The following is a 24,149-nucleotide window of genomic DNA, read 5'->3' as shown; positions in this document are numbered from 1 at the left end:
GAGAACTTCATCCAAGTGACTCGGATGTGTGCACTGACGGTTTTAATTAATACAACTCTTAGAGGACAATTAATGTAAGTCTGTGTTTAATGCTAATTGAAACTCCTTGTTTGCTGCTGGTATAGAGCACACCTGGTCTGATCGCTCTACTTTAATTCCGCAATCCAGTCTGGCCCAGTATCAAGCAAGTGCGTACCAGCATTATTCTCTATTGTGTGCATCATTATACCCAATTTATTTATGTCAGCACTGCTGAGCAAAGGTATAGCAGCATCCCGTTTTCTCATTACACAGCTTTCCCCCTTGGAAATGTTTTATTCTGCAACAAATGCTGCAGATGTACCTGCCATGGAGGCAGACAGCGTCGCCACAGCCCGCTACAGACCTGCAGGAGCAGCTAAATGAACAGTGCACAGTGAGGAGGTTTGATTCGCCTCAGGTACAGCCTCTCAACTAAACGGTAATAAGCATTTAGCGGCCATTTAATAGCAGGTTGCACACAAAAATCACCAGCTGACAGTACTGTGACATGCTGCAGAGTTCATAATGGAATTCGAACAAACGATTTCTAAATGACTAAATTACTTTCGTGAAACCGTGGAGCTGTCTTATGACAAGGAGAATGTCAAAATGATGCACACAGCTGCAGAAGGGACCGGTACGGTACGGTCTGTCACGGAGCTCCATCCAGACCACATCCACAGATATAATGACCAGTACCGCACCTGGACCAAACCTGCGCATCTTTATGTGAAAGCTTCATCGGGATTATGAGAGGAGATGTGCAACTCGAATCACGGATTGGATTCATGAACCAGTTGACTCGTGCAGAATGAGTTTTTTATTTGCTTGTTTGTTTGTTTTTTAAAACAATAAAACGTAATAAGATAACCTCCACTTTAAGCGATACCTTAATGAAAGACCTTAATGACGTAGGAGACTGCAGGATGATCCCACCCAAAATGCACGAAACGAACGAGAGAAAGCTTGCAATAAACAAAATGCCTTGTTCCAGCAGCGACGAGTCATGCAGAACGAACAAACAGCTGTAATAACAGGCTCTTATTGTCTCCAGAGTGGCACACGAGCATTGCTCATTATCTCCAGATTTAATTCATTAGGAGTCCGAAGATTTTTAAGCTTTTCTGTGAAAGTTTGATATGGCTTCACACATGACTCAGTGCACGAGAGACAGTTGGACATTTTTACGTTTTCTTTTTCAAAATCATCATTTCGTCTGTACGAATAAAGCATACCACGATCCAGTCTACAAAGCGCAGTGCTCTGGAGAGGATCCACGCATTCCGCGCAGCAACACTCACGACCTCGTGTGAAATAAAGAATATAGAGCCTGTATACAGTACAGAAACCTATAGCACCACCTAACTGATCCCGCATTTGTACTCACCACAGAGCGAGTTGGCGAAGCCGTACCACACGCAGCCCCGTTCCCCTATGAGCCACCTTCCTTGCGTGCTGGCCGCGAAGCTGAACGGAGTCCCCAGTACGCACACCAGCAGGTCGCTGATGGAAATGTTCATCAGGAGCAGGTTGATGGGCGACCGCAGCATCTTGTAGCGGCAGAAAAGAACAAGCACCAGCAGGTTGTTAATAAGTCCGAAAGTGCCGATAAAGCCCAGGCACACAGCCACTACCAGGTTCCCAGTCGGGGTGAGAGCGGTCCGGTATGATCCGCCCCCCAGGTGCCCTTCCCCGGCTCCGGCACACAGAGCGCTGTTGAAATCCGCGCAGCCGCTCAGGCTCACGTTGGACACGATCATGGCAGTCCTGGTGTCACTGCGGTGCCACACCGAGTGACCACGGTAGCTAATATATCATCGGTATTTCTTTTTTTCCTCCTGTGTGGAAAAAGTACCGTAGCCGACAACACTTGTTGCTTTAAAAAGAAACGTCAAGTAGAGCCAAGCGGACAAGTGGGGTGATAAATAGTTGTTGTTTTTGCTCTTTTTTTGGTGGGGATGTCAAAACTTTGTCTTTGTTCAGGGGGAGGGGAGTGTTCGTAAACAGGAATATATCTTAAAAAAGAAATGAAAGAAAGAAAAGGAATAAAGTTTGTAGGCTTTGCTCCACCGTGTGGATGTCTACAGTGTGCACTCGCACTCTTTCCGGAGACGCTCCTGTCTCTCACGCAAACACCTTCTCTCTCTGTCCGTGTTTAAATCACCGTGGCCCGCTCTCCGGTAGCTGACGTTCGGTGACTGGGAGGGTGTGTGGGTGGAAGGAGCGGCGTTGGGCATCCAGCAGCATCGACCAATCGGGCGATAATGGCGCTCCTCGAAGAGAAACGCCAACCCGCTCTTGCTCAGAGCGCGACTCGACGAAAAGTCCCGCTCAATAAAGTTTATGGAGCTGCTCTTCCCCACCACCACCCCAGCCCCACCTCTGCTCTGACGTCCTCAGTGCAGGTATCGATGCTCGGCGCTGTCCGAGGTGCTGAACCAATTCCACTAATCAACGGTGCGTCCAAGTCTGCATGCATGTAAATGAAGTCAATACCGTAGCAGTAGAAAGGTAGAAGCCCCCGGCTCTTTAATATATCACCACCAGTTATAGCATTTCACTGTCTTTATTTAGAAAGCATCTCTCGCAGTGGGAAATGTTGTGCAGTCTTTCTAAATCAGGCACAAAAGCAATGAGCCGCCCTAAATGAATCAGGTGAATAATCACTCCGGCGTTAATGGGGAGATTTCCAGCCGACTTTGGGGCTGTTTTAGATTATAACGAGGTCACCGTGCAGCACTGGGTTTGAGCGGAAGGTTGAAACTCTGCGTGTGAAGTCACAATGTACAGATGTCTGGGCCTCACCCGCCTCCAATCTGCCAGCTCTGTAAAACTCCATGAATTGCATTTTCAGCCAGGAATAACGAGGAGCAGTGAAATGCTAAAACATGAGTGTCAGGCATCTTCTCTCCTGGCGTCCATATATTCCGCTGCAGGCAGAGAGGAGTCGTAGCATTTGTGTGCAGATAGCACACCGTGCACTGCTGAACCTTGACTCACTTCTGAGTCAAACAAGCGCAACCTTTCCTCCACATGCTAAACTAACCTCTCAACTCTTATCTCTAAACACGCGCGTGGCATGTCTGACAGATAATGCAGTTGTTGTTTTTTTCGTTTGTGCGAGGAACAGCATGTCGCCTTTCACTTTGATTTAAACGGAGTTTTATGTTGAAGCGACAGTAAGCAGATAAAAAAAAGCTGAGTGAACAAATAGATCAGTTTGCATCAGCAATAACATAACTTTGAGTCTCTTCTGGTTGTTGCAGCTTTATGTGTCATGTCAGCAGACACAGACAAACAGTACACACACAAAAAAATAATTAATAAACCACCAGTTCAACGATTGTCAGCAATTAGCTGATGATTAAAAGCAAATCCTGGTAGCCAGACAAATATCGACTGCATGCGAGTGGGAGGGCAACAATTTGGTGCTAAAGCAGTGTGATAAAAATATCCCTCTTTTGCATCTCTTGACTTTGCATGCAATGGAAAGTTCCAGAATTAGATGGGGAAACTTAGTCTTACCTTCCCAGTGTGTTCTAACACTTTCCACCAAATAGGCCCCTTGTCACAGTGGAGCGAGGTAATTACCTGTGAAAACTGTACAGTGACATTTACTCTGACAACATCTTCCCCATATGCAGGCCTAATTGAGTTGAATCAAGACACTTGGGTTTCTGCTGTGATACCACCCTCATTTAGTCATCGCAGTGGGATTGGGCGGTTGGTATTTAGGTGGGTTTCTAGGTCAATTTGGCGACTGTGCTCTGAGGAGATGTCCAGGACGATGAAGTGCAAATGGGGTCAGAAGGTTGTCTCAGAGATTCTGTTTTATGTGTAAATCAGAGGAAAAGTGCTAGCAGAATGGTGCTTTATGGATAATATCACATTTAGTTGATTTGTTATGGACTGTTACCTGTTTGGTCACATTAAATCTGTCTTGCTGTTCCCCCAAAGAGACACACAGTTCTGTCACTGTAGCCCAATTTCAGAGGGGTAAATTGTTACATTTATTAACAGAAAGTATTTTATTAGGTGAAAAGGACATGTTCACTTTCTCCGTGGTATGTTCAGACCCAAATTCACAATCTCGCCCTGTTCTGCTCGCCCTGTCCCACATTATGCTTTCAATTGCTAGGGTTTACATTTATTTATGAAAAGCACTCACACATCTGGGCAGCCGGCTGTGTCATTTCCACTTTAATATAACAGTATATACTAAAATGAGTAATATTTCTGGAGTTATTACCCCATTTATTGAGATGATATTCTCTCATGTGCTTTTCAGCAGGCCAAAGCTGCAATTACACCAATATCTGAGCTTTAAGTTGAGTTAGAAAACAGCCATGAGTTCAGCAGCCAAGCCAAGCTTTGTACAGCTCTGCTGGATATATCATAGCTTCTCTTCCTCCAAGTTTGCCTTTTCTTGTTGTCTATATAACTGTGAGGGGCTGAGCTGGTTGGACATGCGGACACAGGAGGTTTTAATTAAATGACAAATCTACAAAATTCCCAGCTTCCTTCATCCTCCCCATGCTTCCTCCTTCCTCCTACATCATTGTTACCCTCACCTCTGATGTTGACCTTGTGAGAATGGCCTCTGCTGCTCTGCAACTTAATGTACCACGGGCTTTAGGGTAAGCTCAGAAGAGGCTTGATACTGTGGATCATATCAATTTATTGTCCACAAATGTAATACACAGGCCCTCCACAGCCCCTACTTGAGACCCGTGCTTTAAGTGCTTGACACACAGCTTGTCATGGCGTGATACAGCAGAGGAGAATATATGATGGTGGTGGGAGGTGGGGGGATTGTCTGAGAATAGATTGTGAGAGGCACTCAGGATGCGGCTCAGCATTTTGTGGCAGACTGGCAGGTGTCAAATCAAGTGCATGTCATTGCAGCTGTCCATAACTATGTGCTGAGGTCATTTAAAATTCTACAAACAATGATCATGGTGTCTTTAAAGCACACTGTTGAACTTACACATATGGTTGCAGTGGTGGATACTTTTATTAATATTATTAATCATCTCATGTTCATGTAATCTCTATGAGCCGAAAGTTCAGTCGTCAGACTTTTCCAAATACCCGGAGTATTTTTTCCTGCTCTCGGCTCTGAAACATGTCAGTGAAAAAAGAAAGCCTGCTTCTCTCCTAACAAGGAAGGTGTGGAAGGGGTTTTTTGTTCCAAATTTCAATCAGTTTGGCTCAGATAATATTCATACCAAGCTTCAAAAAGGTTATCAGTTTGATTTTGAATTTCCTTTTTCAAGTCATTTGCCTGTTACACCCAATCCAAACTGATTATGACTATCATGTCTCAGCGATTATTTCATGTACTGATATCATGTGAGATTGTTGACTCTTCACTGCTGAACTGCTGGCACCCATACCTTTGTTTGCAGTTTTTGTTTGGTAACTATGATCAGTTAATTGTGAAACACATTCCTGCACATGGCAGAGTGCATTAATTCACTGTGGAAATCAATAAGAATGTTTTATTTCACTTTCTGATGTAAAGAGAAAAAATATCAGACTTCGGAGCAAAGATACCTTTATTGGCTGGCTCACCGGGGACATTAAACCTGCCTTTAAACGCATTTAAAGCACCAGCAAAATTAAATGGTAAATGGACTGGTTCTTATTTAGCACTTTTCTGCTCTATCTGTGCATTCAAAGCACTTTAAATAACTTGCCTCATTCACCCAGTCACATAAGCACTTTTTTCTACGCTCTTTCTACCTAACATTCACACACATTCTTACTTGGGCTTAGACTCTTGTCCAAGGATATTTGGCATGCAAACTGGAGCAGACAGGAATTGAACCGCCAACCTTCTGATTAGTAAGGTAAGAATGGGTTCAGACTGTAAAAACACTTTTATTCTGTTTTTATTTGGCAGGGTAATCACTCACATAATTAAATGGATGCTCATTTATTCATTTCAGTCATAAGAAGGAAAATGTAGTACTGGAGTAATTATGATGGTGCAAATATTTTGAAGTGACACAGTCCTGATGGCTGTCATCTCTCTTTACAAAGAACAATGCTGGGCATCCTCTGCACACGGCCATAAACAACCAGAAGAGTCTGTTCAGTGACAGGTTGCTTCTCCCCAAGACAAGAACTAACAGACTTAAAAACTCCTTTGTCCCACACGCCATCAGACTGTTTAACTCCTCTCTGGAGGGGAGAGGGAGGGGAAACAGGAGGACAAAGGAGGGGGGAACAACTAAGCTGTAGTGCCTCTTCACCTCACTGTACAATACCTTGTGCAATACTTTTTGTAAATAGTCAACAGTGCAATAGACTCAATACTTGAAATGTGCAATTCACTTGTATTTTTATTTTTTATTCCTATTTATTCTATTTATCCCCTTTGTATATTTTATTTATATTTGTCTCTGTATTTATATATGTGTGTGTGTGTGTGTGTGTGTGTGTGTATATATATATAACAGTTCTGTAACTGTAACTTTGGTCGTTGCTGTGCTTTTTTTGGAAGTCGAATTTCCCAGAGGAACCCACCCGAGGGATTAATAAAGTTCTATCTTATCTTATCTTATCTTATGTGGCATAAAGAAACCTTGAAAGTGGCTCAAAGTCACTGTTAAAAGACACTTGTGCATATTTATGCTTACAGAAAGTGCAGAATATATACAGAGGGGCCTCAGGGACAATAACTCTAAGGGGAAAAAATAGTTTCCCCCAGATTATAAGTCCAAACAATCTTAAGTTTCACCTTAAGAGTGAAGATCTTATGTCTAACCAAACAGCTTAAACACAACTGAAACTGAATAGATAAACAAATAAAGAACTTTTATCCAAACTCACAATTAAACTTCAAGGACACCAAGGTTGCAAACCTTTGCCAACTCAGCTCACTTAGTAGTATTGTATTTCGTATATATTTATTTTCTTTACTTTGTTCTTTTAAACATACTTTAAGAAGTTTGTAGTGCAGTAAAAAGTCATGTCTTTACTCTGATCACACAAACATTGCGTTGGCGTAGATAATGAATAACAGGTTCTGATTTATAAATAACTGTACATAAATAAAATGGGCTTAGTATTTATAATCAGGGATGGGACTCGAGAACCTGTATTCCTTGCAATTCCTTGGACTTGGTCCTCTGCTTGGCTGTCCATCCTGTTTATCGGGTGAACTACAATCAGCTGATTTCTGTTTGAGTGCCAGAGGCGGAAAACAGTGGCACAGTCTGCAGCGAGGACATGTACATTACTTGTATTTTTTGCACGATAGTACACTGCAAACAGCATTCAGAACAGAAACAACTGCAGTATGCTGTTAACACAACTTTGGCAGTTTGCAAGTATGCTAACACTAAGCTAGCTAAGACCAGGAGTGATGTTAAAGCTGAGTAATTGTCCAACCCTACCTGTTCATGTTTCTACAGCAGAATCACAGTGGCGATCAGTTTCTTTGTGTCATTGTGCTGGTTTTCTGCTTTGCTTTGTGTTCATGCCTAAATACTAAGAGAAAGATCATATATGTGTTCTCTTTACGATAGGGATTTGTGTTGGTGTGTGGGACTGTAGGTTTATATTGTTAAATGGTAATTATGAGACAATGTGTCATTTTATGGAGAGGGTGAAAATAATATAATGAGTAGTACAATGTAGAATACTCCTGGGAGTAATTAATTCATGTACTTCACTTTACTTACTATTAAGAAAAGTAACAAGTGCAACACTGATCACAGCAAAGAGGGGAAACACATCCAACATGTACAAACATTTGACCACACAGCAATGCAACTAACCTGCATGAATGTAATGTCTTTGATATGCTTCTTGGAGATGGCGGTGACTCGATAAGGAATCAAATCGATAAGGGATGTCAATAATGGAATCGAAATCGCAAAATTCTTATCACTTCCCATCCCTATGTATAATATTATACTGTAGCATATTTCTAACTAACTAGGCAGCTCATTTTCTTTCTCCTGGCAATAGTTTCTTTAAAGATGTAACACATTTTCGGGTCAAAAAGGTGAAAAGGTAAAATTTAATGCGATATTTAGATGTCTTTATATGATATTTTCTATATGTTAACAATACACACCACACTTGTCAATTTTTTTAATGGATTGTAAACATGACTCTACTCCACATCCCTGCAAAATTTTTTATCAGAATTCATTCAAAACCTTTCGAGCTATCATGTATACAAACAGAATGATGACACTCACGCAAGCAAATGCTACCAAAAGGCGGTGAAGGCAAGAACAAACTGTAAAAATAAAAGAAAACTGAAATAAGGACCAAGAAAACACTCTCTCAGACAACAGAGGGACAGGAAGGAGGCATATGAACCAAACACACAACAAGATTATAACTATAAACCATGAATCAACACAAACACTATAGCATATGGGTCTTCAAGGACATTTTAAAAGATATGTATTGTGCCTAACTCTTTCTGAATTGCTACAAGAACTCCAGGATCAGTAGTGACTATGCTTCTATGCAAATGCGTTTCAGGAGACAGCACATCACTAGTGTACATATATTTATATTTATAGATACATATATATTTAGTCATCTTTTCTCTTTTACCATGTCTCTCTAATATTTTGCTCCTTACTATTTTTCTATTTTTTTTATTATTTTATTTTTATTTTATTATATTTTCTCCTACTGTATCATGCTGCTGAGTGACTGCTGCTCGTCAAACACATTTCATTGCAATGTTGACCCTGTGCTAACTTGCATATGACAAATAAAACTGAAAAACTGAAACTGATCACGCTTTCTGTTGGTCTACTGATTGTTAAAGGCATGTTTTTCACGTTTTATACATCTGTGTCAGCTACACCTTGTTTTTTTAGACCAAGCAGAGCCAGATGAAGATGATGCATTTTCCTGTACAGCCTGACAGCGCTGTGCTAAAAGCACTAAGCATGAAAAGTGCCTGTTTCGCCGATAATTATAGCAAAACCTCTTATAATGCTAAGAAAATCTGTTTTCGAGTTTTCAAGATCCAGAACTATAAGTACTTGTATAACCACCAGTTAGGTGAGGACAGCATTTTGAGTTTCATTTAGGAGGCGATTACTTCCAAAACCAGACTTAGACTGCAAAACCACCTTTTTGTAACAACACTTTAACATTAGGGGTTTTCACGGGAACACTGTCAAAGTGGTAGATGCATCACCTCATTTAACATGCTAAATAGAGAAATAACAGTTCTAGTCAAAATCCTTCTTATAACATGAAGGCCCCTGAATAGGGTATTGTGAGGTAATTGCAGTGCCATTTATAGCCAAAGAACAAAGGCCCCACTATTCATAAAAGCCAGGAACATGCTCTTACTATAATAACAGTCTGCTGTTTTTGAACAAAACATGGAACTGGAAAGCACTTGTTTTTAGCGTGGACCCTTCGTTCACCACAATCGCTCACCTGTTGTTTGAAGACCGCTTGTCAGTTCTGTGCTTCTGCATTCAAGTAAGACTCTTTTACTTAACAATCGCTGGAGCTACAAGTCAGAGTGATGACATTTTTGTTTTTTTTAAGGTTTATTTGCTGCTCCAGAGAAGGATTTCCTCCAACTCGGTGATGATGTGGCTCATCAGCTGAAAACGAGTCAAACCGTGATTCCCTTTCTCAGTCGGCAGCACAGTCAGGGGCTTAGCCCAGCTGTCAGAATTTTAAACCTGCAAATGAAATTAAAAACAAATAAAAATAGAAACCATCCCCTTTCATTACTTGTAGTGGATATGCTTTGCTATTATTTTAACCATTACTGTCTGAAATATATACTTTATATTAAGCTTTTAGTTGAATCAATTATCAGCATTAAGAAACAAAATGTCTAATTTAAACCACGTCTATTAAAATACACTGGTAACATAAAACGCTCAGGACATCCAAGAAAGACATCATATGTGTACGATAGCATGAGGCCTTCATTGATAAAGAAATACTCTTTCACAACATCCAGCCAAGTAAAGAACACACATCAGGAGGTAGCTGTAATGCTAGTCTAATGTAATAGCAAGACTTTACAGGAAAAATACAAAGGAATTACCACACAGTACAAAGTGTGGGATCAACAGGTCAAATTATACTTCAAAAAACTTTTTTTTTTTAAATCTGCTGACCTCTTCTGTAGCCTTTTTCTGGACAATCTGTAACAGAAAGAGTGGAAAAGGTACAAAAAGCCTTGGGAACGCTCATAATTTAAAGGAAATCACAAATTATAAAGTATAGTGTAGGCAGTGAATGCATGAACATGCATGTATTCTAATGAAAGTGGGTCAATTATACAGGGCAAAATCACAACAATAGTGCCTCAAGGGGCTTTATATCATAAGGTAGACCCTACAACAATAAAACAGAGAAAACCCCAACAATATTATGACATCCTATGGGCAAGCACTTTGGAGACAGTGGGAAAGAAAAACTCCCTTTCAACAGGAAGAAGCCTCCAGCAGAACCAAGCTCAGGGATGGACAGGTGCTCAAAACACACTGTAACACAGGAGTTACTGAAGTTAAACAAATGAAATATTTAGCAAAGACAGAGTGAATCGCCTGATCTCAAATCAGCCTAGCAAGCATTTCAGTGAAGACAAAAAGCTGGAAGAATACTGACAATAATACATTTTAAATTTCCAAGTGCATGTGAACCCATGAAAAGAGAGAGAGTGTATAATAATGTCTTTAATACCTTAACAGCTAATGTTCAACCCCTCAGGTTTAAGCCTTCAATGTGCACTTGTGTTTGGTGCCTGTAGGTTTTTGTCTGTGGACAAAAGGACTGTTTCCGTGTATCTTCACGTCGAGGATTGACTCCAGGCTGTCTTTTGCACTTAGAAGCAGGATGACAGTTCAAGACACCCAGCCTTCTCGGAGTCACTGGCCAGGGTGCTGAAAGGTGCCCCCCCTGGGTACTCTGCTTTTAACTGCTTTGCATGGTAGTTTCTATATAAAAAACAGGGCAGCAGAATGTAAAATTACCTGTTTCTATTTAATTTATTGTTTATATTAAGAATAGATTACATAACATTGTGTTTGGGACATATAGTAGATTTAATGGGGGCGACCGTGGCTCAGGGGGTTGGGAAGCGTATCTGTAACCGGAAGGTCGCCGGTTCGATCTCCGGGCTCTCTGTCCTGGTCGTTGTGTCCTTGGGCAAGACACTTCACCCTGCCGCCTACTGGTGTTGGCCAGAGGGGCCGATGGCGCGATATGGCAGCCTCGCTTCTGTCAGTCTGCCCCAGGGCAGCTGTGGCTACAACCGTAGCTGCCTCCACCAGTGAGTGAATGCGAGAGAGAATTCACTCTCTCGCATTGTGCACCCAAAGCGCATTGTAAAGCGCTTTGGGTGCCTTGAAAAGCTCTATATAAATCCAATCCATTATTATTATTATTATTATTATTATTATTATTATTATTATTATTATTATTATTATTATTATTATTATTATTAATTATTCCTTTATAATATGTTAATAGTATTGAATGAGAAAACATTAACCTATATTAGCTTATTATGATAAGGTAATGACCACTAATGTCACTATATTAAAAGGCACCACCATCTGCACCTTCTTGTAATCAGGTGAATCATTACTTACCCCATTCATCTATCCAGTTTGGTTTTGGTTGGGCTGGAGCTTAACCCAGAGCTGGGTACCATAAGGAAGGATACACCCCCGAACGGTCACCTGTCACAGATGGGGGAAAAATGTTATATGCAAAATGGAAACTATCAATATGCTTTAAATGATTTTGCATAAGAAAGCATGTGAATTTTAAATATGAGCTATAAAAGCAACAGCAATGATCATGTGACCCGTGTTCTTTAGAAAATGTAACAAGCCGATAACCCTACACAGGATAAAGACCCATTACTTTTCCAATATCTCTCCTGGCAACTGAATAATGATGGAGGAATGTGATAAATTATATCTGTCATCATGTGTTAGTAGGTCATTACATTATGAGTCCGTCTGATTTAACACCAGCCACTGAAATAATACAGATGTATGAAGTGACAGCTCCTGTTAATGTAATCTAGTGGTTCAGATTTGATTTCATATAGAAACATCAGACGAAAACTGCAATTGATTGCAGAGGAGAAAAAAGCAGTGAACCACAATAATTCAAATTGTGTGTAAGATGGACAGATGAAGAGAGGAAACGTCGGAGAACATATAATAATGTGCAAAAATATATTTGTGCACTTCGCAAAGTTAAATAAAGAAGAAAAACACAAGCTTTCAAAACATGCAGGTAATGGCACCTGTCCCCTGTGGCTCTCTTATAGAAACCAGATGGATAAATGTATGGTTAAGTGAAATGTAGACTTCACAAACATTTCACTTTACTTTTTCACAGTTAAGCTTATGAAGTTCGCTAATTGCTGCAGAAATCCAGGGCATAAAAGTCTGAAAGGTGATTTATCACCGTTCATGCTGTATAACCCTGCATGAATATTGCTTTGACATTTGCTTTATTGCTTAAGGACAAAAGGTTTTCCAAGCCTGGTTGTTCCTCGGTCAGTATGTCCATTGTTGTACAGTAAAAGCCCATTTCTCTCTCTGCATATGTAGACTACAAGAATGCCTTCCCAAAGGCTAGATATGTGACCTCTGCAAGTGCACTATGAGTGTACATATTTATGAGTCATTCCTTGAGATTCTAATGTGTCACTTCACAGTCTGTCTTCCAAATTGAAAAGAAATTTGACTGAATATTAATTTTACCTTTAGACTTGAATCTTTTGCTACCTGTCACCTCAAAGCAAGAAGGTTCTGGATGCCTGCCTGCCCAGATCTCAGTGTATGTGGCTCAGTAAGAAAACAGGAAATTATATTTATATTATTGACATAATTTTGAGTACAATTATCTTTTTTTTTATGATTTTTTTTATTTATGTGGCTGTGATGTCTCTTTCTCTTGACTATGCTTTGTTTAAAGATATGACTCATTTTGGGATCAACTTGAGAGAAAGGCAAATATGAAATACAAAAAGGAGGTCAGAGGTCAAATGTGACACGATATTCGGAAGCAAACCATAATGGGATATTTATAAACACGTTAGCACAATGAAGCTGGAGGATGAATGCTAACCTTTTTCCACTCAATAAAAGTTAACGTGAGGGTTTCCAATGGTTAGCAAGAAATGCAATTGCATGGCAGGATGCTGTAAACGGACCAAACTTCAGTCAGGAGAACAACTGAGATAATCCATCCAGAATACGAGGTTAGTCATTCATATACCGCTGCACGGGCTGGGCTGTAGTTACATCATAAGGTTTTAAAAACTGAGCTTTAAAATGAATAGTGGTAATACAAAGCATTAAAAAATGTTAAAAACACAACAGCCTTGATAAACGCAGAGTAGCTTGAACCCAGATGCAGGGTTCACACGTCATAACTTAAAGACTGGATAGCATTAATATCACTTCAATTTGCTAAACTTGAAGGAGAGGTCAGAGGTCAAATGTGACATTATACATGTGACGTGATATTTGAAACAATACAGTACTTTCCATACAATACACATCAGTTGTTATGAGACTTTTTGCTTATTTTCAACCAATAAATCATGAAGTTGACCTTGAGGACCTCGGTGGATGTAAGTCAAATTTTAATGGATTGTTAATGGATTCCTTCAAACTTTTCAATCTATTTTGTTTACAGACAGAATGATACACGCTCACGCAAACACTACTACATGACTTCCTTGGCGGAGGTAATAATGTTATACTTACACTATATAAAGTTATACCATTACATTAAAGTACAAATTTGTCTCCAGAGGTTCCCAACTGGTCTCTATAAATATAGACATCCTTGTGCCTCTGCAGATACAATAACATGCTAGATTTTCTGAGAATCTAGCCAAATTTAAAATCAGCAGAGCGCTGACACAGATGAGTTACAGCCAGAGAAATATGATCAGTAATATGATCTTTTTCCCCCATAGGTAAGCAGGAGCTGAGAAAGCTTCATTCCTCTGCTATGTCAGCACTGCGCGCATCCCAACAGCATGAAACAATCGCATTTCCCATTTAAATGAAAAGCTGCTGTTATGGAAGCCATGAATCGATAAAATTGCTACACAACCCTCGATACCTCATCAGAGATGTGTGTTTTTGTGTGTTTTCTGGCACGCAGAGTCACATGTTTCAGTTATGCTCCCTTGGGAGTGATGTCCCTCCTGATGTATCATCATTTCATTTGACAGCAATTATTCTTTGTCACTGGCGATACGAGAAGAGGAGCAAATGAAAAAGAAAATGTGCAGCGAGGCCTGTTTCTCAGCTGGCACTTGTAGACACAAACAGCCATTCGAGCAACAAGCTGAGGAAGCAGAAATATGTGATTTATACATGTGATGCAATTATTTATCATTTTACCTGAGGGGGCTCGTGACAGTTATTGAGGAGTGTGAAATTATAGATAGTATTCTGTTATTTGGCAGTGAATAAATGAAGTGATTTGTCAGGGGTGTTGTGAAACCAACTAAGTGCTGAGATTAATAGCAGATAAAGACAAGGCACACACAGTCTTGGAACAAAGTCTGACAAAAGGGGAAGTTTTTAATGAACTAATGCACAGCAAGAAGCACAGAGCACCACAGTGCGAACGCCAGAAAACAGCTAATGATTTCGAAATATGACCACAACTATACTGGTGTGAAAAAGTGTTTGCCCCCTTCCTATGTTTGTAACACTTAAATGTTTCAGATCGTCACACAAATTTGAATATTAGATAAAGATAACACACTGTCAATGGAAAATTGTATTTAGTAGTCAGTATAATCTTTTACTGATATAAGTTTGCATATGATAAAATACTGCATGTAGTTATTTGTATTAGGAAATATTTAACCATGTATGCTTAGAGGCATATAATTAATTGTGTAGTGACAGGATGTGTGATCTCTAACAGGCTGCAGGCTTGGTGTGCACTCCAGGAATGCACCCCCACGTCCTGGGAGCATGAGAGGTTGCACCTTGTTTTAACATAGCTATGTCTGTTTTAGTCTAAGTGCCTTTTTGCCTAGATGAACCGCTGGACTTCTTCACTGGGTTATCTAGGGTGAACCATCTAGGGTGGGGGAGGTCTACCCTCTTCCTGACCAAGGATGTGCCTTTTATGACCCTTTGATCAGCAGGACACACACACACACACACACACACACACACACACACACACACACACACACACACACACACACACTGAAGTATAAATAAAGACCGGGGCAGTTTCTTAGTGCGAGTCTCTCAGTAGGGAGCTGCCCTTGCTAGCAAGAACTCTGTGTGTTTCTCTTCTCTGAGTCTTTACTGAAGAAGTGTTTTAGAATATTTTCCCTAACATTGATTTGGTCCTTCGAGCCGGATCAGAAAATATCAGAATTGTTATCTGTGACTCTGTTCCAAGATCCAGCACTGATTCCTGACGCCGTGGGGAGCCAGCACCGAAGCCTGTGCACAGCCCTCTTGGATGAGGAGAGAGCCCCAGGACGTTAAATTCGGGTCTGGGCCGGTGTTATAATCTGGTCCACGGCGGTGGGATTCAGTCCAATGATCTGAACCACCAGTGGGACGTCAGGGGTGAGAAACACTATTTTGGTATATAAGACGGCCGCAAAGGTTTAAAGAAACGTGATGAATTAGGTTGGGTTCGCCGAAAGGAGCTGAATTAGACTTAGGTTTTAGAGGTAGCCGAAATTACTTCGTGACAAATTCAAATGAAAACACGTTGAGACAGAGGAATTAAAATAGGTTGGGTTCGCCGGAAAGAGCTGAATTAGACTTGAGTTTTAGAGGTAGCTGAAATTATCTCGTGACAAATTAGCGCGCAAATGTCTATGTGTGTGTATGTGTCTGGAAGTAAGTTGATTTTACAGCACAATACGCTGCTGAACTACTTCCATTTTTGTTTTCTTTGCTGAGGCTCACGTGCTGGTGACAAAGGAGAACGGTTGAGTTTCATCTCATAAAACTGATACCGCTTCACCGTTAGGGTGAAGTCGAAGACCGTATCAGTAAACCACTCTGAAGTCAAGCGTGCCAGCGACGGCCCAGCAAAATCTTTGAAAATGGGTGATAAACAAGTAAAATTAACACCTGATGAGAAATGTCTAGAAAAACAGCAAGCCGGAGCAGGACTAATCCAAAAGAAAGAGAGAGGAATGCATCGTGGAAGAGCAAGAGGTAGAAGAAACAAAGTAGACAGTAACTCAGAATAGGATAGCAGCTCAGGTGAAGAGAGCAGTTCAGACTAGGAAGAACATAATAATCCCTCACCCAGTGAAAATTAGAGATCACAGTAGTTTGAAGTAGTTTAAAAAAGGGTTGGAAACAGACCCGACTGAATAGATATAAATGCAAGAGGAATAAAGTAAAATAAACAAAAAGCTAAATTACAACTTAATTTTAATGCATTCAAACTAATAATAAAAAGGATAACAACCTATAAACTGGTATTAATAATGAAAGCAGATAATTCACACAAACAGAACTGTGATAACTGGAGTGTGCAGCGTTTCCGTGAGCAGTTTTCCTGCATCTTGACTTGTGTGTAGAGTGTTCATAGCATCAGCATCATGTTTTTGTTTATTTGTTTTGTTGGGTTGAAAAATAGTTAAATAAACTGGTGATCATATTTATGGATCACCATGGTACATATCATCAGCCATGTGATTTATTTACGCAGATGAAAAAGTGAGTGTGAATGTGTCTGACGTCACAGTGTTTTTGTGTGCTGTGTAAAAGTGATTGCCTCTGATTGTGAGAGCGGTGATTCTGCAGGTCACCAGCTATTTAAAAAAAAAAAAAAAAAAAAGGAGTGAAAAAGAGAGAGAATTTATATTGTAGATGAAAAAAATCATAGGAAAAAGGTTTTGTGTTGATCAGCCAAGAACAACTACAATCTTATTTTCTGCTTTTAAGAAAGGACTGTTCACAAAAACAGAGAGAGAGAGAGATGTGTGTTGATTAAACAGTGATGATAATAATGAAAATGTCTTAGTTTGTCACTTTCAGGTGAAAAGCAGACCTGAATCAATTTTCCACATGCAGCAGTCGGAAGAAAGTTATAGTTTAACATCATTGGAAACATGCAGGCCAAGTTTCTGGCTGACTTATTTACAGCGCAATGTGTATGTGTCTCTCAACCTCACAAGCAAGTGCTCACTCCTCCCTGAAGAATGCAGCTCCAAAGAGCAATAACATGGCAGATAAAGAGACAGCAGTAAGTCCTGAACAAAGAGTCCCAGCAAACAGCAGCAATGTGGACAAACAGCATCAGAGAAGAAAAGCAAACCCATCATCCTGACTGATCGGATGAATGGCACTGTGTCTACAACAAGCTGAAACTTCACTGTGCATGTGAAGAAAACGTTTGAGGAGAACTGAACAGTTGGAGTTTGACATTTGCCACCTGTGGAGTAAAATGGCAAGAAGAGACAGTGGAACACGGGACAAAGCTGAAGGAGAACTGCCGGGACTGTTGAAGTGGGAGAGGACAAAAGAGTGAGAGGACAAAAGAGTGAGAGGACAACAGAGTGAGAGGACAACAGAGTGAGAAGACTAGGTGAGAACACAGAGGAATGCTGTTATTTAATGTGGGAAATCAAAATTTGGGTTAGCAAACCTGGGGAAAAGAAAACTGACTGCTTAAGTTGGAAAATTGAGAAGGAGTCTGGATATATGCAAATATAAAAAACATATACATCATATACAAAATCACACACACAAGAAGAACATGCATTAACCCTACTAACACAAACACAAGAGAGCTCATGAAGATTAGACAACATCTTAAGCGTGTGAGTCTGTTTATCATCTTGTCCAAGTCACCTAGTGTGATGCAAAGACCAGTGGACTCATAGCACATTAGTTAAGAAATGATCAAATAATAGTAGAGAAATGTGTAGGAAAGGCAGTTTTAAGAACATGCTCTGCTGGATATGCAGCTCCACAGACATGCATTAGACCTGCCTAATAACACAAACACACATGTAATGAAAATTATCTTGTTATCTTTCATCAGTGTTAAAATAGTGTCAATTTAGCAGACACTTGTTATTAAATACTGAATTTATCCAATGCAAAAAATTGACTCTCTAGGTTGCAGGACAACAGTTTAAACTTTTGTGGGAAAAAAGATCCTGGTTTGACCAACCAGTGATCAGACAATAAATTTAGTTGTTGATATGGTAAATTGGGAGAAGCTTCCTGCTTGATTGAGGCAGCACATGTAATTTACTGTATGAGGGAAATTGTCTTTTGTGATACTATTTTGAACATGCTTTTCTGTCGTCCTGTCAACTTAGTGGGTTAATAGCTGATATGCAAATTAGCTGATCGTTCTTAGATTAATGAAAGGTGACTGAATTCTAGCACGAGTGAATGAGATGTGTTGGAGTTTGTTGTGTGTTGAGTGGAGACTCTAAAACACTGAGTTTCCTGTTTTGACGTGTGAGTGAATCCTGTATTTAGATACACAACTCTGAATACGTCAGAACAAACTTCTTTTGTGAAGTGCATGACAGCATGTCACATGTTTTATGATGAAGGGAAAAAAGGAAAATTGAATAAAATAGATCTGTGGCCTAAATGAGTGAAGAGCACAGACCTGGTGATTAAATTCATAAGTTAAAGAAGACATTAGGGTTATGTTGTGTGTTGTGCAGCTGATGGTTGGTTTGGAGTGAATCTAGCTGATGATTCTTCTCCTGTTGTGAAGTTGATGAGGAGTTTGTGTCATGACTTAACAAGCCCTTTTTATTTTGATACTTTCACAGTGCACTGAGAGTTTGGTTTGATAATCTCTGTTATTTTTCATTTTTCATTTTTAAACAGGCACTGATTTTGTTTGTCTATTTCTTTTCTTTAAGCAGATCTGCACGTCAGAAATTAAAAGTGCTATACGACCGGTCGAGAAAGCTGTTACAAGTGAGTTTTCTCCACATTGAAATGGGCTCAGGAGAAAGCTACTTATTTGGGACAATATTAAATGAAAGTCCCGGCCTAAAAAGAATTCAGCGATGTAATCCAAACTAAAGTTCTTTTTCTTTTTAAATGACGTCATTTTGCTGAGAGTGGAAACTAAATGCGACGATGGGTTCCACTATCAGCAAAGAATGAATGAATGAATGAATGAATGAATGAATGAATGAATGAATGGAAATAAAAAACAAACTGACTGACTGGTAAAAGCTGACAGGACTTGACCACGACTCAAGGTTAACCCCCACCTAGACAGGACACAAGGGTGGATGAATTTATGTGTTTTTTGTTACAGGAGCAGAAAGATGACAGCAACATTCGAGGTTGCATAATGGTTTAACCTTTGAAATGCCATTTTCTGTGTCTGTGCATCTACCAGGGGTGTTATTCACTACCTTGTGTTGCTTACAGAGGTAACGGTGACAAAGTATGCAATACGCCTGCGCAAGCGCTAACATTTGCATTTTCTCTTCTACAGCATTGCAGTTTTTCATGTGTTTGATCATGTGATTTATAAGAGGATTAGTTAATGGTTTTTTTAACTATAGGATTTCTGGGTTTATATGTGAATGACATTCTTTCTACAGCTAGGGATGGCTAACTTTATGGTGTTTTTATGGCACCTCTGGAATGTGGATGGCCGACGCCTGCCCACCAGGATAATCAGTGTGTGTTGCTAATGTTTGTTTTTTGAGACTGCATGTACAAGATTCAGCAGAAGCGGACAAGTGACATGAGACAAACAAATAAGAGATGCAGTGTTATGGAATAGTTAATATGGGCTCATTTGCTGGCCACTCTTGAGCCCATAAATAATATATGAGTGGAGTGACTTTGCTTACGAGAAGTCACTGATTACATTACTGTTGACTGAGTACATGGGATGATCCATGTCTGAGGCAAATTATGGTAATAATTGTAGTTTACTGATTTGAGAAAACCTGCACATGACACTTGTCTTGCTAGTGCTGAATGCTTTATTACTTTTATGATATAATTGTTTATAGGTGTGAAGTTTGATTTCATTTCCAGATTTTGCTTTCCAGGCCATGATGGTGTGTATGCAGGCTCCTGGCAGAGCCAGGTGTTATGCAAAACACACTAACATTTTTATTGCAGGATTATAGGTCCAGGGTGGTGCTGCTCCAGGGGAGGAGATGCCCTGATGTTGCCTGGGATATGATCTAGCTAACCTTTTTCTTTAAGACAGGAATCTGATTCTGATGAGTTGACTCATGGGAGTGTCCATGTGTCAAGAGAAGGGATCCAGGATTAATATGAAACAATGAATTAACATTAAATTTTGGAATTAACATTAAATTTTGTTTTATATAATTTTTGCAGCAATTTGTGTGATTAACCGTTTATTTACAGGTATTAAACCTATGCAAGTGGTGCATCCATGTTCAGATGAGGCTTTGATGGCCTATAAGTGAAGTTCACTGATTACAATGTGGAATGATGTTGAGATGTTAAATAATTTAGAATAAATTATGGGGAAAAATAGGAGTTTAATGAGTTTAGAATAAAACTGCAATGATACTTGTCTCTGTGATGTTGAATACTTTATCACTCTCATGATCTATAGTTCGTTGCAAATGTGAAGTTTGATTTAACAGATTTGTTTACAGGCTCCAGGTGGAGCTGGGAGTTAAACAAGCTTAACATGTGACTGCTGATTAATGTTTTGAGACTGTGCAACATTCTTGTGCGTGTCTCATTGGGGAGTTAACACATGGCAAAAGCCGTGTGGCGAGAGGAGTGTTTTGTTTTTTTGTTTTTTTTTTCAATTTGTAGATGTCGTGAGGTGCCATGACGAGAAGGAGTGGCTGAGAGGATCGTCCACAAGATGGGAGCTGAGGCCAGGAGAGAGGCTTCAGGAGGATCAGAGATCATCTTCAGCACAGCGGACATCACACAGAGAGCTGTGCTACTGAGCTTCCAGGAGATCAAGAGGAGACTTCCCACACAGCGTTGGAATATGAAAACTTGAGGGATGGAGAGAGCGTGCCAAGCTCCATCGACAGCGCAGAGGGAATCTAAGGATGGCATCATGATTCTGTGAAAGCCCAGGAACCAGAAGCCATGGTGGTGATGACAGCAGTTTCCTATGAACAACACCTAATGCTGTGCCACTATACTGTGCATACGATGACACTCTGAAGGCTGCTGGGATCACAACAGCAGTAAGATAACTGAACCCTGCACCCTTTCCACAGAGATGCTTTTCTGCAGAGGATGGACAGTAGAAGAGTCATAAGTATTCCTACCGCAGGATAAAGGCCTGAAGTGAGGTGATGGGGGTTGATAGAGGCCATTTCAAGTGCTTCTGACCACTCCGACTGCCTGCAAAATAGCGGAGAGATCCTCCTGGATTTATCAGAGCCACTGCAAAGAGGTCGAGGTCCGAGGAAACCCCGGCACCCTCAAGACAGCACAATAGAGAAATCTCACACTTGGTTGTTTCAGTGGTGAGGGGGGAGTGCTGATTGAGCCCCCGTAGGGTAAGCTCGCACTTCAACCTCCAGCCTCTGATCAACTCTAGGGCAACCAAGTGCGAGGCGTGACGGACCTGTGTGCAACCATGGGAAGGTGGACCCTCTTGGTTACCTTGACTACGACGCTCACTTTTACAGGACCCCAGTTGGTGCCGGAAACAGCTGAACCAGAGAAGATGGACACACGACAACTCTCACCTAAGAGATATGACGCAAGACCACATTCATCCGTGGATGAATAATGCCTGGTACCGTTATATCCACGACAGAACAAAAGCAGAATCGGCAAACAGACTGTTATGTCTGTTCCCATCTACCCAGCACGGCAACATACCCCACAATATATATGTTCCTGGACTAACTCTCAGGGAAGAACTACTCTATGATACTAGCAGAGAAAGGGGACTTTGTGTCCTCTTCAACAACACATTCTGCATTTACATAAAGAAGACGCACATTCATCAAATATGACTGACGCCCTGAATGTTTGGAGACAGATCCAGCAGGCTCAAAATCAGGACTATGTAAGTGATACAAGTGACTGGTTTTCTTGGCTATACACTGGCTCCTGGTTACAGGTGCTAAAAAGACTACTCATCGGAGTTGGGATATTTTTACTTTTATTTTGTGTCTTTGTAACGTGTATATTGCCATGCCTAAAACTTATGATTAACCGCATAATATTTTCTACTGTTGCTGCATATGCAGCTGTGACAAATGATGATGATAACTTTGGCCTGTTGGAACATGAAGACTTTGTGTGATTAATGACGATGTGATAGAAAATGTACAACAAGATGTTACAAACTGGTATCTCACTTAAAGTTATACTGACACACACGTAAACACAAGATGCAGTTTGTAAATAACAACCTAAATATAACAAAATATAAAATTAAGAAGGGGGCAAACACTTTTTCACACCACTGTATGTGTGGTTTAGACATTTGTTGTTTTTAGTTAGCGTGAAGGTGAAAACAGGGCTGCCAAGTAATAAACTTAAACAGTCTTGGTTATATTATGAGTGAATAGAGCAATGGACCATTGATAACATGAACTAATAGTGATTTTTTTTAGTCATGGTTTTACATCTGTAACTGGCCACATGAGTCTGTCACGTCCTGAGTATTTCCATATATAGTAGCCGTGTCCAAGAGGTTGTAGATAAAGCAATACTTAGCAAACAAACTAAACTCAAGTTTTTGACAGGCTACAATATTCTCATGCTAATGTTAGCTGTTAACTGCCTTTAAAATGAGTTGTTGTGGTGTTACAGTAAAGGTAGAGTGTGTACAATCTCACTTGTATAGAAAGTAGTCAACTGAAAACTGTTTTCTTACCTATCACAATTCAAGTGCATAATCCGAGCTATCGTGGCGACTGTGAGACAAACATGTCTTGCTGTTTTTTAATCTGTATTGAGTGTGAGCAGTTGCCTTGTTGTCAGCTATCAGGAGACCGGAGGCCTGCGTGTCTAATTTGCTGACAAGTAGTCAACAGTATTTGAGACAATATCGGGAATATATAATCATGTTTGTACAAGTTTCTGTATTTTAGAGCCCTGACTTCAGTTCAGGAGATGAGGCTGGAGGTTAGGAGGAAGAGGACGAGGTAGAAAGGAGGGAGGATAGAGAGCAGTGGTGGAGGAAGAGAAGGAGATCGTCGGAATCTCGGCTCCATTGCAGCTGCATCATGTCTGACAATTGGTTCAAGGATTTCATCCTGACACCCAATGGTAGTCAGGGTGGTGTTGCCTAGCCTGTAGAGGTCTGTCCAGCCCTCCATGGATATGCTACATACCACCAAACCGATCATGCTGAATGCTGTTCCAGGCAGAGTAAAGTTGTCCACGGCTTCTCCTCATCCTTTCATGTCTGTCACATGTGTTTGGGTTGAAGCCGCTCTTAACAGTGAAAAGCACAGGGTACCAGTGATGAACCTGCCAATTCTGCTATTTTATGGCAAATATCAATCGGGCTCCACGGTTCCCACTAACATGAGGCCCACTGGCACATTCACACCAGAGGCCTGCTGGAGGTCATTTTGTAGCTCAGGCAGGGTTCATGCTGCCAGAGAACTGTTGGTAGACTGCTCACTATGGTCCTTAAGCCGAGCAGTTACTCACACATTGATACTGTAGAAAGGTTGCATTAAAGAGCAGACATGTTTTCTTTAAGAAACAAACTTAAGCAGTGTCATCTATGCAGCCTCTTTGTTCTTTGCGTTATTCTTTACATTCTTGTTTTAGTTACCGTCTCATTTTGCCCGTCACCTCTGTTTCTTTTCCCTCTTCTTGTCTTTTCGTCTTCTCCTTGCTACTTCATCCGTGACTCCACAGCTATAAATTAGAATCTCTTTCCTTTTCTCGCCATCTCCTTTTGTCACCCCCCCTCCCCAACTTGCCTTTGTTGCCATCTCTTTCAGTTTTTCAATTTTCACATTCCACTGGTACTCCTCTTTCCACGCATTAGCTTCCTGTTGCTTCACCTTTTGCTCCGTCTCCTTTCCTTCTTTCTTCTTATCCTTGGCTTGGTGCTTGTGATTCCTGTGCCTAATCTGTCACTATAGACATATGAGCAGCAACACAAGTCATTTCCCACCTGGTCTGCAGGCAAATCTAAATCAAATC

General features: G+C 40.5%; 1 protein-coding gene across 3 annotated transcripts in view; it reads right to left on the bottom strand.

Moving 5' to 3' along the window:
• The window catches only part of LOC101468154 (vertebrate ancient opsin), a 92,540-nt gene extending 90,217 nt beyond the window's left edge, over window positions 1–2,323 (bottom strand). For all 3 annotated transcript variants that reach the window (XR_013094034.1, XR_013094033.1, XM_004567193.4), the window contains exon 1: window positions 1,409–2,323. Coding sequence is in view for 1 of the 3 variants with exons in the window: in XM_004567193.4 (XP_004567250.1) it covers window positions 1,409–1,781 (373 nt within the window). In the remaining 2 variants the exon portion in view is untranslated. The remainder of the gene's footprint in view (window positions 1–1,408) is intronic.
• Between the last annotated feature and the right edge of the window lie 21,826 nt (window positions 2,324–24,149).

Source organism: Maylandia zebra, linkage group LG18 (genome assembly GCF_041146795.1).
Source record: "Maylandia zebra isolate NMK-2024a linkage group LG18, Mzebra_GT3a, whole genome shotgun sequence".
NCBI lineage: Eukaryota > Metazoa > Chordata > Actinopteri > Cichliformes > Cichlidae > Maylandia > Maylandia zebra.
This window is presented reverse-complemented; position numbering and strand designations above follow the sequence as displayed.